General features: G+C 43.7%; 1 protein-coding gene across 5 annotated transcripts in view; it reads right to left on the reverse strand.

Moving 5' to 3' along the window:
* The window catches only part of CLIP4 (CAP-Gly domain containing linker protein family member 4), a 59,745-nt gene that overhangs the window by 22,345 nt on the left and 19,935 nt on the right, over positions 1 to 17,465 (reverse strand). For 2 of the 5 annotated variants that reach the window (XM_064164359.1, XM_064164358.1), the window contains exons 4-10: positions 17,132 to 17,218; positions 11,279 to 11,312; positions 8,440 to 8,501; positions 7,581 to 7,727; positions 4,973 to 5,112; positions 3,613 to 3,706; positions 2,637 to 2,798 (exon numbers count right to left, since the gene is read on the reverse strand). In XM_064164359.1, the coding sequence (XP_064020429.1) occupies positions 2,637 to 2,798; positions 3,613 to 3,706; positions 4,973 to 5,112; positions 7,581 to 7,713 (529 nt within the window). In that variant the 5' untranslated portion in view covers positions 7,714 to 7,727; positions 8,440 to 8,501; positions 11,279 to 11,312; positions 17,132 to 17,218. Of the gene's footprint in view, positions 1 to 2,636; positions 2,799 to 3,612; positions 3,707 to 4,972; positions 5,113 to 7,580; positions 7,728 to 8,439; positions 8,502 to 11,278; positions 11,313 to 12,933; positions 13,037 to 17,131; positions 17,219 to 17,465 lie in introns of those variants that run through there. The other 3 variants (XM_064164360.1, XM_064164361.1, XM_064164362.1) reach the window with 3 other exon arrangements.

Genomic DNA, 17,465 nt, shown 5'->3' on the forward strand with positions numbered 1-17,465 from the left:
AGCTGGGAAAGGACATTTTACAAGGATTTGTAGTGATGGGGTGAGGGACAACGGCTTTAAGCTGGAAGAGAGGAGATTTAAATTGGTATCAGGAAGAAAACCATTACAGTGAGAGTGCTGACACAATGGAATAGGTTGCCCAGGGAGGCTGTAGATGTCCTTTTCCTGGAGGCATACAAAGCCAGGCTGGACAGGGCCCTGAGCCACCTGGTCTAGAGGAAGGTGTCCCTAGTGGAAGGTGGGGGGTGGGGTTGGAACTAGATGATTTTTAAGCTACCTTCTAGCCCGAACTATTGTGTAATTCTATGATTTTCTGCACATACAGGAACCAGTAGGCAGAAATACTGATCAGTGGCATCAGCTACTGAGTCAGCAACAGTTGCACCTTAACTCCTGTTTTATTTAAGAGTAACTGACATGTAGATTTTTTTTCATTGCACAACTGTGACTTCCTCATACTTGCAAGTTTCATGCTTTGAGTTTTTACAGCTTTGTTTTAGGTCCAAGTAGGCATAATATGGGTGACAAAAAGAAACAAAGTACACACCAAATGTTATCCAGAAATTAGCCCTAAAGTACCTAGGGGAAGTTAATGAGCAGCAATGGTCTGACATCAGCAAGCTATGCAGGTTACAATCTCTAATGACTCCAGACAACATTTCTATTTCTCAAGCCTTTAACAGTATTTCTATTTAAACTAAAAATCTAAGATCAGACTCATTCTAACGACTGGGAGAAAATCCACATAAAGAATTGCAACACAGGGCTCCAGAAAGGAAATGGTCTAGCAGTCAAGCAAAAGGAAACATCTGTGGGACTGGCTGCTTCACAATGGGTGTCTCAGAGTCAGTATGCCAGTGTTTTGAGAAGTTATTCATCTATTAACCCTTTTTTCTCTCCAGTTCAGAATGGATCCATCTAAGGCACAGCTGCCTTTTATGTATGTCTTCCTTTCTCTGCAAACTGCCTGATGAAGCTAAGATCATTCTTTCTATTAATTCAGACCATCCATTGCTTTCATGTCATGGGACAAATAATTTATACATTTTCTGAGATTAAAGAAAAAAAAAACAACCAAATCACCTACTTATCCAATGCCAAGGCTTTTAACCAGAGTGGCCTCCCTGGAGATTCCCACCCATTCTGTAGGTGTTGCATAGGAAGAGGTAAGAACACCAAAGGCAAAGGAGGTCTGAAAGAAGACCTAATCTGCTGGTGCAAATTACAGAGACTGGACTGCTGAAAGGTGATGTGGACCTTGTTATGTCTTTTGTTACCAACCTACACTTTTCAGCTCTGGAGCACCAACTGAGCTGTTGAAACAAACACTACAGCCCAAGATGAGATATACAAGTCTTGTGCACTCCTAAAACCCATTAGCTTTTCAGTATTTTGAGGCAAGCCCTTAGCTACAACTACCTTAAGAATAGGCATTCATTCCTTTGTAAAATGGCACAATCAGAAGGATATTCAGTAGAACAAATTAACATCTGAACAATTTTAGTATGAAGTTTGCTTGATACCCTGACCAAATCAGGAACAAAGGGTTCTGGCTCAGAACTATTACTGGATTTCCATTTCCATTAGTGTAACTAGGACTTCAATTACCAAGCCTTCATGTTATCATTCCAAAAGGTATTATCTGTTTATGTCAAACACTGAAGTCAAACTGTTCCTTACACAGTCCTCTAGACAGCTGAGAAATGGGAAAAATAGAAATGTCATTGTCAAACCCCTACTTTCCCTTTCACCCAGCATTTCCAACATACTTTTCAATGCTTAAGAAATCTTAACTGCAAGATTTCACCACAATAGTTACAGCCTTGGTTTCCTCTAGATGTTCTCTTAGTCATCGACACCTCAGAATCAACCTGTCTTCTTTGCAGCCTACTAGATATTTCTCTACAACCTTGTATAAAGCTTAAGTTTATTAAGCAGCAATGGGATCAGTGCATTAAACTACACCCAAAACAAAGGGCCTAAAAGAAAAAAAGAACCAAAAGAAGAAAATATAAATTATTTATGTATAATGGATAACCAAATGCCACACTTAAGAGACTACATGCCAGCTTAGGGTGGCCAGAATCACAGAGTGGTAGGGATTGGAAGGGACTTCTAGAGACAATCAAATGCATTCCTCCTACAAACACAGGATCACCTAGGGCAGGACACACAGGAACACATTCAGGCAGGTTATCAAAGTCTCCAGAGGAGACTCCACAACTTCTCCTATCAGCCTTCTCCACAACACCACCACCCTCCCAGCAAGTTTTTCCTCTTATTGAAGTGGAAATTCCTGCATTCCAGTTTGCATCCATTGCCCTTTGTACTACGACTGGGCATCACTAACAAGAGGCTGGCCTTTTCTTGACACCCACCTTCAGGTGTTTGTAAACACTGATGAGATCCCCTCTCAGCCACCTCTTCTCCAGCCTAAACTGCCCCAGGTCTCTCAGCTTTTCCTCGTAGGACTGATATTTCAGTCACTTAATCATCCTCATGGTCCTCTCTTGGACTCTGTCCAGTAGTTCTCAGTCCTGCTTGAACTGGGGAGCCCAAAACTGGACACAATACTTCAGATGAGGCTTCAATAGAGCAGAGCAACTAGAGCATGAAGCAAAAGCAACACTGCCTACCTTTTGGCTTTGCATTTTTCAAAATTAAGCTGATAAGTTCCGGAACATCAAAGTAGGCAGCATAATGCAAGGCATTCATGTTTGTCCAGCGGCTGCGTAAGCTGCTATCTGCACCCAACTCAATGAGCTGTGTTGCAAATTTGACAGCAGTTTCCACATCACCTGCAAGGCATTAGAGAAGTGTTTGACTCCCCAAAATATGCAAATGCTTACGTGTAACACATAATTAAGCCCTTAAAGAGCACAGCTGAACTGTTACTGTGCCTTTCTTTTTAGGATTAGAACACAGACATCTCTGCCTGTCATCACAAAGAGCTGAAATCTCTACTGCAGTACATAACAACACTTCCTTTTTATCTTCAATGTAAATAATACTTCAGCTATCAAACCCAGGGATTTTACTATTTGACAGAAAAAAGTAATTACAACTCCACAATGCTGAAGTTTACATTGAAAGACCTGTAACCACATGAAATCTAACCTATATCGGATCTCACTCAGAAACATAGTTCCAATTCAGAGAACTGGGTTCAGGCCAACAAAAAGAAGTGCAGAAAAGCAAATGGGAGCATTCAAATACGATTAGAACATTGCAAACTATTTTTTTTTCTCCTGATATGATCAGGGTGAAAGAAAAGGAGCAGAAAGAATGGCCAGTCACCTAAATGTTGTAGTTTCACTGCCTGTAGGTCAGCTGCCAGACTGTTCCTCAGCCTGAAACAGCCTTTGCTACATTCAGAATATGTTTAAGCTAGCACTGTTATTTGTAATACCTATACCACTAATTTAACTTACTCCCAACAGCCACAGCCCTAACTGCACTACAGTTCTGTATCTTCCTTTCTGATGACCACTAGAAAAGCCATAACCAAGCACTTGAAAAAAAAATAATCTACAGCAAGGAAAAAATCTGTAATATTTGGCAGGATTAGTGTTTGTGAATTAATTAGGGATTTAATAAGGTTTCATTACTCACCAATTCCATGAGCCCCTGATTTGCAAGTGTAATGCAAGAGAGTCATGTCAGTCAGTCCATCTCTGTCATTCACATTGCAACCCCTTTTAATGATCTGAGAGACAAGGGGAAAACATGCAAATTTTAGCTCTTTGATATCAGTATTATTTTTTAAGCTATTTCAGACACACAGACTCCTGGATTCATTTCAATGGCTAATCACAGAATGCTTCAAGTTGGAAGGGACCTTTAAAGGTCATCTGCCCCAGCCAGTAGGGACATCTTCAGCTATATCAGGTTGCTCACAGCCCCAGACAATCTGACCTGGAGTGGTTCCAAGAAAGGGGCATCTATCACCTCTCTGGACAACTTAAGCCAGTGTTCAACTACCCTCAGTGCAAAAAATTCCTCCCTTCCATCTAGTCTGGATCTCCCTCCTTTAGTTTAAACCCATTGTCCCTTGTCCTGTCACAACAGACCCTGCTAAAAAGTCTGTCCCCAGATTTCTTACTGGGCCTCTTAAATACTGAAAAGCCACCAGAAGGTCTCCCTGGAGCCTTCTCTTCTCCAGGCTGAACAACCTCAACTCTCTTAGCCTGGCCTCATAGCAGAAAGAAGTAACAAAGAAGCTTGCCACAGCAAACTGCAACTGCAGAAATGAGCAACATGCACAAGTGTCATCAGTAGTATTACATGAGTATCATCATCCCTCCCTGTTCACAGACTTAAAAGCTTCTCTATATCAACTTCTAACACACACTCCACATGCTGAGAAGTTAACTGCTTGACTGAACAGCAGGAAAATTACATCGTTTAAAAAATCTCTTCCCTTGCTTTTTGGATCTCTCAACAATCCTCCCCCTCCTCCCACCAAAAAAGCTCCCACTTATACTACAGCAGAAGAATCTTTACAGTATTCCCCCAACTGTCTTTCAAAAGCCTGTTAATCCAGAAGGGGAAAAAAGAAAGTCAAATGGAATTACTGGAGACAAGGCAACTTCTGGAAGCCTACTGCAGGTGCAAAGAGATTGCAGATCTTAACTCATTTTGCACCTCACTTGAGGTCAGGCCTCCTTTTAACTTCATATATTGGAGCTCATGATCACTGCTAAGAAAGGAACACACCAAGCTGAAGGGTGCCTAAACAATTGCTTTGAGAAAACATTTTCTACCATCTATCCAAACGCACTTTTAACCATTGTCTTTCCAAGCGAAAGCTGACATGTGAAATGCAAAGCACTGCTCAGTAACTGCTTGATAAAAGGCAGAAACTGTACTGTGCATTTATGATTAGTTCTGCTTCTGAAGTGTCTGTAGTTGCTGTCAACATAGTATTTCTTCAACAGCAAAAGCATTAAAAGGATCTTCAGTTATGCCTCACCTCATTCCCAATAATATCAATATTCTGCTGGACCTGTGGAACCCACTGCCTCAGGATTGCAAACAACTCAGAAACCGATGTTTTGGGGTCAAAAAGTATTTCTTGGCACGCTGCATCATTTGGGTCAAAGAAAGAAAACTCTGTTAAAATAAAAACAAACACAAAGTAATCATTAGGTACAGCTTTAAGTTTTACCATGACCATGCATCTAGTTTTCCAACTCAAAGATCAGCAAAGAGTGTCACTTCACTACTAACTACACTGGACAATCAGAACGTTGAATTAATATCCAACATTTTCTTTAGCACTTGCTCTACTTTACCTTTCATACTAAGGTCTTGTTTATGCTTCTGAAACAGCTTTGAATCAGCAACCAATACAAACAGCACTGCAAGACTGTTTTTGAAGTTTAGGCAAGGACTAAGACAGATGTGCAGTAACTGTGCTAATAAGGGTTTACTCTTGCTTCAAGCTAGCCAAAGACTGCTGATTCTAAGCTGCTCCCAAGCACAGACAAGCCTCTTGATCTCTCAGTGATTATGTACATGATTTCTCCAGATGCTACAAAACATGGCTTTTCCTTCTTCTCCCATCACATTAAACACCAAAACACAAACTCATGTACAAATCCAGAAGGAATTTCATGGCCTCCATTCTCTTCAGGTATTTCATCAATATATCAGCCTCTGCTGGTGGCTGCTGCAGGTAACAAGCATGTTTAAAACTTCAGCCACCAAACCAACATCAAGGTAAAAGAAAAAAAGAAAGATATGTTTTTGATATTTTAAGCCTCATACTGCTTCAGCCAACGCAAACACAGGTGTCAAAACCACTGTAGTATTAAAGTATGATACTTCATGTTACTTACAGCTGCATGTATATGCCTATCTATACACAAACTGTATTTTAAATCTGGAGGTTTTTTCAACTCAGGAGAATGATCTGAAAATCTGGATAGCAACAGCTATTAGGAGATGGAGTAGAAGCAGAACCTACTGTCATCAGCAGGTGACTGAATCACGGCAAACACCGAGCTTTTACCCTCACTTCAGCTATCAGGGAGTTGTCTTTTAGAAGGGTTCCCAACAAATGCACCATGTCACCTTGCATCAATCACAGCTACAAGGTCTCAGAATAGACACATAGGTTAAGTAAAATAAAGCATCAGCAGTCTGGGTGTGTGACATGGTATGAACTACCACCAGATGAACGATCAGAACCTTTCCTCAAACGAAGCACACCACGCTTCTAGATTGGATTAACAGGTAAAAGCAGGTATGGAGCTCACTTCCTCACTATCTGGAGTTACTATAACCACATTGCCTTGCTTAAAAAAAAGGAGGACAGATTCACTGATAGTTAGCATCAATTTTTAGTTGCATGTAGCATGCTAAAAGAAAACAAAAAACCCTTATCACACCCCAAAACAAGGACACAGATAGGTTCGAGAGGGTCCAGAGGAGGGCCATAAGGTATGATCAGAGGGCTGGAGCACCTCTCCTGAACAGAGAGGGGGAGGAAGTTGGGCTTGTTCAGCCTGGAGAAGGCTCCAAGAAGACCTTACAGTAGCTTTCCAGTATCTGAAGGGAGTCTACAGGAAAGCTAGGGAGGGACTTTTTAAAAGGGCCTGTGGTGATACGACAAGGGGCAACAGTTTTAAACTAGAGCAGATTTAGATTAGACATTAGGAAGAAGTTCCTCACTAGAAGGGTGGTAGGACACTGAAACAAGTGGCCCAGGGAAGCTGCGGACGCCTCATCCCTGAAGTATTTAAGACAAGGCTAGCAGAGGCTTTGAGCACCCTGGTCTAGCGAGAGGTGTCCCTGCAGGGCAGTAACAGAGAATTCAATTAACATGCAGGAGATGATATTTTCCCTAAAAAATTACCATTGCAATTTATTTTCACAGTATCACAGTATCACAGTATCACCAAGGTTGGAAGAGACCTCACAGATCATCAAGTCCAACCCTGATCTGCTGATCACAAATTAGTTTTCTGTTAAAATTGCATACCACAATCCAAAGGCATTATAATTGTAGCTGTCTAGGAAGATCCTTACCTACAGTGACACTTAAAATACTGCATATCCTGTTTAAAATATTATTATGACTTTCACAGGTGAGGACAACTCACCAAAATGTTGCAAGCTGATCACTGATACTTGCTGTAATTTTCTAACGTTCATTTCCCAGCCCTTGCCATCACAAACACGTACATTTCCAACACAAACAGCCCCCATAGTCTAGTTTCACAGACTGAACACACGAGAAGTGTAAATCTAGAGGTTTCAAAATGCAACATACATGTTTAACTACATTAAGTTACTGCCATTTTGCATCTTAACACAATATCCAGTTCTACGTGGAGAGATGTAAAAAGCCTACAAAAATCTGACCACAGGTAGAAGAGTAAGCAGAAAAAGATATTCTAGTTTAAAATGTATGCAGTAAGAAAAAGAGAGAAAGCACCTGTCTTCATCTCTCATTGCCTTTCACAAGTTAACAGAGAAGTCAGTTAACATGCAGGAGATGAGATTTTTCCTAAAAAATTACTACCCAGATCTATTTTCTGCTGATCACAAATGAATCTTCTGTAAAAATGACATACCACAATCCAAAGGCATCGGTGCTGCAGCAACAGCAAAAGTAACATATGTTTCAGAGCTTGGGAATAAGAATCGCTCTCTTTCTGTGAGGTAATCTCCTTCTAAGGAAGGTTCTGGGAGATCCTCTATGGTCATCTTCTAGAAAGCCACTTTAAGAGGAACAAAAGGAATAAATAGCCTCATTAGAAGTATTTTTGATTAGTTCTACCACCATAAGATACTATGTGCAATGAGTCTGAAGCCCTTCCTTTGCCTACACAATTCCACCAGTGCATCCTTACAAATTCATAATTAGTAAAAGCTAGTAGAGTATGGTGTCAAGGTCAGTTTTGGTTTGGAAGGGACCTTAAAGACCACCTAGTTCCAACCTTCCCATGATGGGCAGGGATATCTCCCACTAACCCAGGTTGCTCAAGGCCTCATCCAACCCGGCTTTGAAAACCTCCAGGGAGGAGGCATCCATGACCTCCCTGGGCAACCTATTCCAGTGTGTCTCACCCACCCTCACTAGAGAGAATTTCTTCCTCACTTTTCCCCAGTTTTCCACTCGAGCAATAGCAAAAATAGTAACTCTGTAATTGGCCACCCCACAGTGATGATGGACAGCATGTTTTACAGCTTTATGAAAATGCAAACCATCAAGTACCTGTCCTCACACCCTGCATGCATATTCCCTTCCTTCACCATGAGCCAGAATGTGCTATCAGCTACCACCTTCTCCTCTGTTAAAATCCTCAGCGCTTTCATCTTCCCACACAAAGCTGCAAACAATTCATCACGGAGTGATTCACTCCTGGCCTCCTGATTCCCTATCAGCTTCTTTCCCAGCTTCTCCCCTCAGTTTTAAAATAGCATACTCACCACAGTGTTGTAACCTCCACCCTGGTGTTGTCTCCAGTCAACGTTTCAGGCGTCAGAGCAAGCTAGGAGAGAGGTGAAAGATTCAACAGCTGTACAGAGCTACAGTGACATCTTATAACAGCTATACCAAACCACACTCCAAATGCAGCTCACATGCGAAGATCTAAGGAGAGCTGGATACCATTTCTAAGACATCTACTTGGGCACATTTAGTAGCAAGTAACAAAATCCACTGTTTTTAATAGAAAAAGGCATTGTTGCACTATTGGGTACTACATCTCACAGATGAAAAACTGAAATTCTGCATCTTGAATTTTCATTGTTAAATACAGTAAAATCAACCTGACTTTTAACTCTGGACATCACTATACAGTGCTCTTTACTCAGGAATTTGTTTAGCCTGTTTGCTTAACAGAGAGAATTTGTGGAGCTTAAACACATAGATCTGCAAAAATCACAGAATGGTAGAGGTTGCTAAGGGACATCTGGAGATTGAGTCCAACCCCCCTGCCAAAGCAGGATCACCTAGGGCCGGTCACGCAGGTCCCAGAGAAGGAGAATCCACAATCTCTCTGGGCAGCCTGCTCCAGTGCTCTGGCACCTTCACAGTAACTAAGTTTCTCCTCATGTTGAAGTGGAACACCCTGTGTTCCAGTTCGTACCTGTCATCCCTTGCCCTGTCACTGGGCACCACCAAAGAGAGCCTGGCAGTTCCACCTTGACACTCACCCCTCAGACATTTATAGGCATTAAGAAGACTCCCCCCTTGCCCTTCTCAAAACTAAACAGCCCCCAGGTCTCTGAGTCTTTCTTCAGAAAAGAGAGGTTAAATTCTCTTCATCATCTTTACAGCTCTCCATTGGACTCTGTCCAGTAGATCCCAGGCTCTCTTGAACTGGGGAGCCTAAAACTGGATACAGTATTACAAGTGTGGGGCAGAGTACAAGGCGAAGAGAACGGCCCTAGACCTGCTGGACTCATATTTCTGGATGTTTTGACTACATTTAATCTGCACACAAGTAAACAGGAAGTCTCTAGTTGAGACTTCTTTTGGAGGCTGTACCTTCACACAAAACAAGCTGTGTGAATACATTTATTCTAATGCTTCCCCAAATAAATTTGTCATGCTACTTGGGAACCTGACAATCTACATTCTAATAAAAAAGGTATTTTAGCAGTAGATTACAGATGCTAATCTTTAAATAAATGAAAACCACCTCCTCCTCCTCTTGCAAACCATGTACAGTTCATCCTGTCCTCAGCTTTCAAAGGAGGCCCACATAGAAAGATGTTCATTTTACTCCAACTAGTTTATTTCCTCAGTCATATGCAGCTGCACAAATGCATGTGTCAGCACAAAGGGAAGATCAAGGAGGCCACTGGGAAGAGCAGGACTATTTTTTTCCCACAGCATTATTAACCTGCATTGGCTTAAGCATTCATAGAGTCAACAAGGTCAGAAACATCACTAATGATTCCCATTATTATTTTCATTCAATAAGGAAAATTTAGAGTTTAGATTCTAAACAGCAATAAACATGACAGCAATGATTTTTCTGTATGGGGGACCAGGAAGTCTCTTAAGCTTCAAGTCACCCATTAAATCTCTGTAGGGCATCAGTAAATCTGCTGACATCTGATACTTGTTCAAAGGTTATGTCAAAACAAAACAAAAGGCAGCAGCACATCAAGACACCCTCACAAAAACCACAGAGAAACAAGTAATACACATGAGTACAGAAGAGCTGATAGATGAAACCGATAGGTGAAGCTCTAATGTTGTAAAAAGATAAGACAGGAATTACAAAGCTTTCTGGAGAGTGCTGCCAGCACAACACTGAGAAAAAAGTAGCCTGACCTGACTGAGCAGATGGAAGCGGGAACAGGTGTGAGTTGTAAAGTACAATGACAGAATTTGCTGGAAGTAGAAATCAACACACATGTGAAAATTATTACCAAAAAAACTGTTCAATGCACAAAGGAAAACAGACTGGACAGAAGAGAATCTGTGTGTCTACAAGTATCCAGTGCAACTTCTGCATTAAGGGGCCAGAGAGAACATTATTTGTGACCTGAGTGAAAAGGATTCAGCACATGAACTACCAGAGCAAACCAGGCAGGGAAACAACCCCTGATGTTGGGTAGGTGACACTAAAAACCCAACTGCATGCAGTGACCCAACTCTGTAAAGAATGGTTCCACATATTTACAGTGATGCAAACACCCCCTGACCAAAGCATGCACATCCTTACACCATGGGATTTTAGTTTGGATCTGGAAATGTATTACCATGTCATTACACAGTACTGAACTATGTCATGGCCAGGCAAGGACATGCTCTACACCTGTAACGACCTCCAGAATCTGCTAGCTCACGGACAGGAGCTTCACAACCAGCTAATGTCACACATGCACATATGGAAAAGCAAAAGGAAAGCAGAAGGTTGGAAACTATGCCAAAGAAAAGAAAAAAGACACTGTCCTCATAGCGACTTCTGTTCTGAGTGAAAACACAACAGCCTGAGGTACTAATAATATCAAAGACCTAAAGGTGAGAAGTCCTGGTGAAATGGCACAGAAGGCCTTCCAGAAGAGCAATGATTTCCCTACATTGGTAAGATGAGTTCAGACAGAAAAAAATGGTTAAGAGAAAGCCTGATCTAGTTGGAAGTGCCCCTGCTCACTGCAGAGGAGTTGATCAAGAATGACCTTTAAGGGTCCCTTCTAACCAAATATAATATGTGCATATGTTAAATTCAATGAGAAAAAAAATTGCTTGTTCACAGCATCACCAAACTACCACCAAACATAGCTAAACAGAGTTCTGTATCATACTTACTATTTGCCAGCCATATGTTCTAAGTGAATAGAATCTGAAAACAAAAAGTAGAAATACCATTGGAAAAAAGAAAACTTGGAGTTATCAGATGCAGTCATGTTGACAAGACTGAAGAGAACCTACAGGTTCCCTAAGAGCCACACGTTACAGAGAAGCACACAGTGCCCCTGTGTATAAAACAGGATCCAACGTTTCCACATGATCCAGAATTTGCAGTTTGAAATTTGTCTTACAGCACAAAGTTTTCCTGCAAGTGCTATAAAATAAACTTGCAAATGCTAAAGTATTTCAAGTGATGAAATACTATTGTCCTAGAGCTTTGATAGCAGAACTTGTCACCACTGTGATACTATTTTTGACTGTACCCATGTATAATGGACTGCCTGTCATGTACTTCTGTGTGCTCATGAAAACAAATTAAGTTCAGAGAACAAGACTCCACACACACAAACTCTCTCTTTTTGGCCCATAAAATTCACAGCATGAGTGGCAGACATATTACATGCAGGGAATCACAGAACTGTTTCAGTTGGAAAAGACCTCTACAATCATGAGATTCAACCATCAACCACCATAACAATTAAACCATGTCCCAGAGTGCCACATCTACATGTTTTTTGAACACCTCCAGGGACAGGGATGCCACCACCTCCGTGAACAGCCAGTTTCAATGCCATTCCATAAAGATTTTTTTTCCTAGTATCTAATCTAAACCTCCCCTGGTGCAATTTGAGGCCATTTCCTCTTGTTCCATCATCTGATACTAGATAGAAGAGACCAAGTGCCAGCTCACTATAACCTTCTTTCACGGAGCTGTAGAAAGCAATGAGGTCTGCCCTTGGCCCCCTCTTCTCCAGACTTAAAGAACTTCAGTTCCCTCAGCTGCTTCCCAACAGACTTGCTCTCCAAACCCTTTGCCAACCGCACTGCCCTTCTGTGGACATGCTCCAGCACCTCAGTGTCCTTCTTGTAGTGAGAGGCCCAAAACTGAGCCCGGTGTTGGAGACGCAGCCTCATCACCGCCCAGTACAGCACACCGGGATGGGAGCACACTCGCGCTGCTTTCTCCAACAGGTGTGCGGGGCCCGCTCGCACCACGGCACCCTGCCTCGTGCGGCAGCCAAGCTGAGAAAGTTCCAGTTCCAGAGCTACCCAGGTTGGCTCTGCTCACTTACAGCTCCCCTCGTTCCCCACCCACAGCAGATAGCCAGCTGCCGCTCAGACCGATCACGGGCAGTTAGCAGTGTGAGCCCCCTCAGGGCCCGGAGGGTACCCCAAGGCCGCTTCAGTGAGCCGGGGCAAGACGGAACACCTCACCGACAGCCCCAATGAGACCACCGCAGCTCCCCGCACCGCCGTTCCCCACACGGTCGCCGCCGCTTTGCCGCCCTGCCCCGCGCAGCACGGCCGGGCCGACACGGCCCTGCGAGCTTGCGGCGGCAAGGGCCGGGCAGAGCTGAGTATCACGGCGGGGCGCGAAGGGCAGCAAGGGCCGGCCGCGGCCCGCCCGCTGCGGCGGCTCCCGCGGCACCACAGCTGCCACCACCCCCACCAAGCCTAGAGAGCAATCAGCGGGAGGCCGCCAGCCGCTGTCACACCGCCCCGCGAGTGCTGCGGGACAGGGCCGCGGTCCCGTCCTTCCCCCCGAAGCCTACCTGCCCTCCGCGCAGACCGCCGCGCCCAGGGGCTGCCGGGGCCGCCCGAGCTCACCTCCAGGCGCAGAGGCAGCCGAGCAGAGGCCCCAGCGCTGCGCCCGCCCCTCCCTGCCCGCTGGCCTATCAGCACCCAGCGCTGCCCTGATGGCCCCGCCCCGCCCCGCGCGGGCCTGCTGGCGCCGCCGGGCTTGGGCGGCGATCGCAGCCTGTGGTGTTGCGGGGCCGGCCGGGACGGGGCAGGGGCACCGGAGAGGGCTTAAACCAGGCAGTGCTGAAGGAACGGGAGGCGCGGGCAGGTCTTAGAGACGGCGGCGCAACCCCGGATGGTAGTGTGCGTTTCACGGACTGCTGTGGGTTGCAGAGACCCTTTAAGGGCCATCTACGCCAACTCCGCTGAAGTCAGCAGCACTATCTGCAACCAGAGCAGGTTGCTTAGAGCCCCAAACAACCTGACGCGGAATGGTTCCGGGGATGGGGTATCTACCGCCTCTCTGGCCAACAGGAGACAGGGTTTCACCACGCTCTGTAAAAAATGTCTTCCTTCTATCCTGTCTGAATCGCCCTCCTTTAGTTTAAATCCATCAGCCCTTGCCCTGTCCCATCAGGCTCTGCTATAAAGTGTGTCCCCAGCTTGCTTTCTAGGTAGTGAACGGCCGCTGTAAGGTCACCCTGGAGCTTTCTCCAGGCTGGACAATAATCCAAACTCTCTCAGCCCATCCCTACAGCAGAGATGCTCCAGACCTCTGATCACATTCCTTTGCTCTCCTCTGGACTGCTCCAACAAATCTATGTGCTTGTGCTGAGGACTCCCCAGGCAGCTCTTTAAAATAAAGTCAAGGGAGAATTTGAGTCCAGCAAGCTGCAAATGAGGCAGCTTTGGTCAATGGATGAGCAATGAAATAACGCCAAGTCTCCACACTAGTCACACACCTGAAGGAAAAGATTAGGAGGTATGGGCAGGAGGAGAAGGTGGGAACAAAGAGAGACAGCTACATAGTTAAGAACCCGAGAATTTGAGGTGCCAAGTGTTCATGAATGCCTAGCACCATAAAATGTTTATGCACCAACAGCTGTGTAGAGATCATACACAATCACGAGCAGATTTGAGCACAGATCTGACAAATCTAGACTACTCAGTGATTTAAGTAGCCAACTAGAAGAACAAAAGTAGCAGCTTCCAAGAAGGCCTTTTAGGGGTTCTAACCTAGTGCTGTAAACCTAGTAAGGATCTAAATCCAAAGATTGGTAATCTCTAAAAAATCCATGCAGTGATAAATCTATTTTCACAGGGCTTGAGCCCAGGCTGCCTGAGGGGTTGAAAGCAGGACACAACTGGATAAAAACTCAGATAATTTCTGCTACGTTTTTATGCCGAATGTGGCTCACTATTAAGTAAATATAATTGTGGTTTTGTTGACGTTTTTCTCCAGTGATAATATTAATTAGAGGTGAAGGAAGGCAAATAATGAGAATGACAAGTGGGAACTACCTCAAGTAAGTACCAAAAAAGTCAAGAGCTTCAAGTGCTCTTACATCCCCAGACTGAAAACTGAAAGGAGTGGAACGTGGAGTCGCACTTTTGAGACTAGATCTAATAAAGCAGAAGTCTACAGAAAAGCTACAATAACTTTTCAGTTTCTTAGACATGTTCCATACTTCCAGGGAAATGCAGACCTGCTGTTTTCACCTCAAGCCTCCCTCAAGGGTACTCTAGAAAAAGTAAAGTGCTGGCAAAGGGGAAACAGTGTTGAGTGGAGTTGAATGGAAAGTACTGGAATTAGGGAGGTTATCAGTGACATTCTGAGGTATTATTCTTAGATCTGATCTTTGTTTCATATTTTCCTTTGATGATCTTGGCAGGGGGAAAAAAAAAAAAGGAGACCTGAGGAGACCAACCGAAAAAAAGGACAACATGAAAAGAATTGCTGTTAAAATGAATGAACTGTTAAAACTGATGTACAGGATCATAAAATAGAAGTAACTGAGGAAGAGAAAGATGCAATTGTAGTCAACAGGTAGAAGATGAGTACCATTATCAATACAAAGCAATGGCATAAAAAGCAAACAATTATCTTAGAATGCATAACTGGGGAGCTATGGCAGGAAAATGTTCATGCCAGCAGGTTCTGTCATCTCCTTGGGAAAGTGCACATGGTTCTGAGCACCTTTCCTCGGTGACAGGCAGCTAATCTAGCATATCCAGAGATGATTTGCTAGCACATCCAAGGAAAAGAACAGTCTATTTTATGAGGTTACGAGAGCATGGCTTGTTTAATGCAGCAGAATGAAAGCTGAGACAGAAGGTATGGTTGCCATCTGCCATAAACCTTGGAGAATGGTGTGTGAATTCAAAGATAATGTTGAATATGAAAACAGAACTCTGTGTGAATCCTTTTATGATAGAAAATAAAAGCCATCACCTAACAAAGCATCTCAGGCCCTAGAACATCCTTCTAGTTGAAGCAGTAAAGGCAAAACCCCCAAACATTTTACCTCAGAATGAACCCTGTGACTTAGTGCTGAACAGCATCTAGGAGACTGGACACCACCGCCTGACAAAACCCTGCCTGTCCTGACTTCCACCCCTGGGCCCTGCAATTAAATTTATTTACTTTTAATCTTTAAATCTCATGCTGTACATTTTCACAATATATTTTCTGGCCACTCCTACATGCCAGGATGTGAATCAAAACAAAAAATCTTTTCAGCCTATCCTGTCTGACTCATTCAGTGCTGTTATGGGCAGCAAAGTTGCTGAGCACCTGGAGAACTCAGAACAATAGGTTTCAGCAGCTCACTACCTTGGGAGGAACATGGGGAAACAATGCCTGTGAGCAACAAGCCTCTTTTAACTAAAACACTACTATTTCACTTCTTGTTCCTCATTTGAGCAGAAATAGGGCATTACTAACCAATTCCTTCATCTTCTCAGATTTACACGTCAAAGGAAAGGAAGAGCTGAGTTCAGTGGCTTTGGAATACATTGCAGCTTCAAGCAGAGCCACTCTAGAGTGAGGACTGGGGCAGCAGAGAGGTTCTGAAAGTGAGCGTGCTTACGTCCCACTTTCAGCGCAGCTTTGAAACAGCAAGCTAGGAGCCACCACTCTCAGAGCTGTGTGTGAAACAAGGAAGCTAGATATCCACCTGCAGTTAGGACATTTCTCTCCTATTAAAAAAGGCTACTAGTACTTGTCAGTCCTTCCAGCCCTGCCCATAATTTCCTAAGGGACACACCACCCATCCTCCCTCCAAGCATCAGCTAGCACCCTGCTGTCTAAATTGCCCTTTCCAGTTTCTGATGGGTGTGCTAACTGCCAGCTCCTCAGTTCACACCCACTGCTTCTGGATCCCACAGCCTTAAGCTTAGCACCTCATCAGGAACCACTCAGCTCCTCTTTTATTAGTGCCCAGACAGTGAAAGGAGACGATCTCCTCTGGCACATCCTACTGCAGGGCAGCAGATGCTCCAAGCTCCTTGTGCAGGTTTGACATGGTTTCACAAGGTGCACAATCTGTGGTTTGATACACTCTGAGGGAGGAAGCCAGGGGTAATGCTACCTTCATCTCGATTTTCAGAGATGCCTTAAGTGAGAGAACCACTGGGAACCGGAAGAGGCATGAGGCTAAAGATCTGCACTCTTTTCTGTAGCATCATGGTGGATTTTTCAGGAATAAAAAACACCTGGACTTCACTTTAGATCCCAAATCAACACTAGATCAACCTTCCACTAGAAATGACAACAGCCACTGCCTGCCTGTTAAACTGCCAGTCCCACACCTAGTAGAAAATTACTGTCCTTGGAATTGCTCCACAACCACAAACCTGTTTGCACTTGTGAGAACTTTTGTAACCACTGCCTAGGCTCACGGGACTGTCCCCTTTTAATTATATAGATGTGCATAGCTCTGGAAATCTGTACTTAAAGCTTTGTGCTGTTTCACATGTTTGGTCCTGACTCTTACCCCTTGGCAGTCACTGTCTTAACCACTAAAACCAGCAGCAAAGGTATTAGTTATGGCAGACAGCAAGCTTCTAAATACTCATGGAGTTCTTAGCAAAGAGAAACTGTGACTAAATGTCCTGAATATACTCAGAAGGAGGAAAAATAAATCTTCATTTGTTTTTTTTTTCCTTCTGAAATTCTAATTTAGATCCATTAGATGCAGACACCATCTTAATAATATATGCAAAACTTACTGTAGAAATACTCTCCTTGTTCTGTACTGAACTGTTCTTGTACTCTACAAGTACTTGTCTTGTTTGGGTTTTCAGGTTGGAAGCTATCTAGAAGAGAAAAAAAACACAGTCTTATTTGGAAGTCTTAGAATGAAAAAGTAAACAGCTTGTCACTTGCAAGCACAGGAAAATCTTGAAGATCCTCAAGGCAGAAGTCTAACAAGCATGTCTAATCCATTTGATTTTGTGTCTTGTACTCTCCAGTGGGTACATAATCAAGGTCACCTTTCTCTTGTTTAAGGAGTCACTCTTGACATTTTACACATCTGTTTGCATAGTTTCCCTTCAAAACAAG

This window comes from Pogoniulus pusillus, chromosome 25, assembly GCF_015220805.1.
Source record: "Pogoniulus pusillus isolate bPogPus1 chromosome 25, bPogPus1.pri, whole genome shotgun sequence".
NCBI classification, from domain to species: Eukaryota; Metazoa; Chordata; class Aves; order Piciformes; family Lybiidae; genus Pogoniulus; species Pogoniulus pusillus.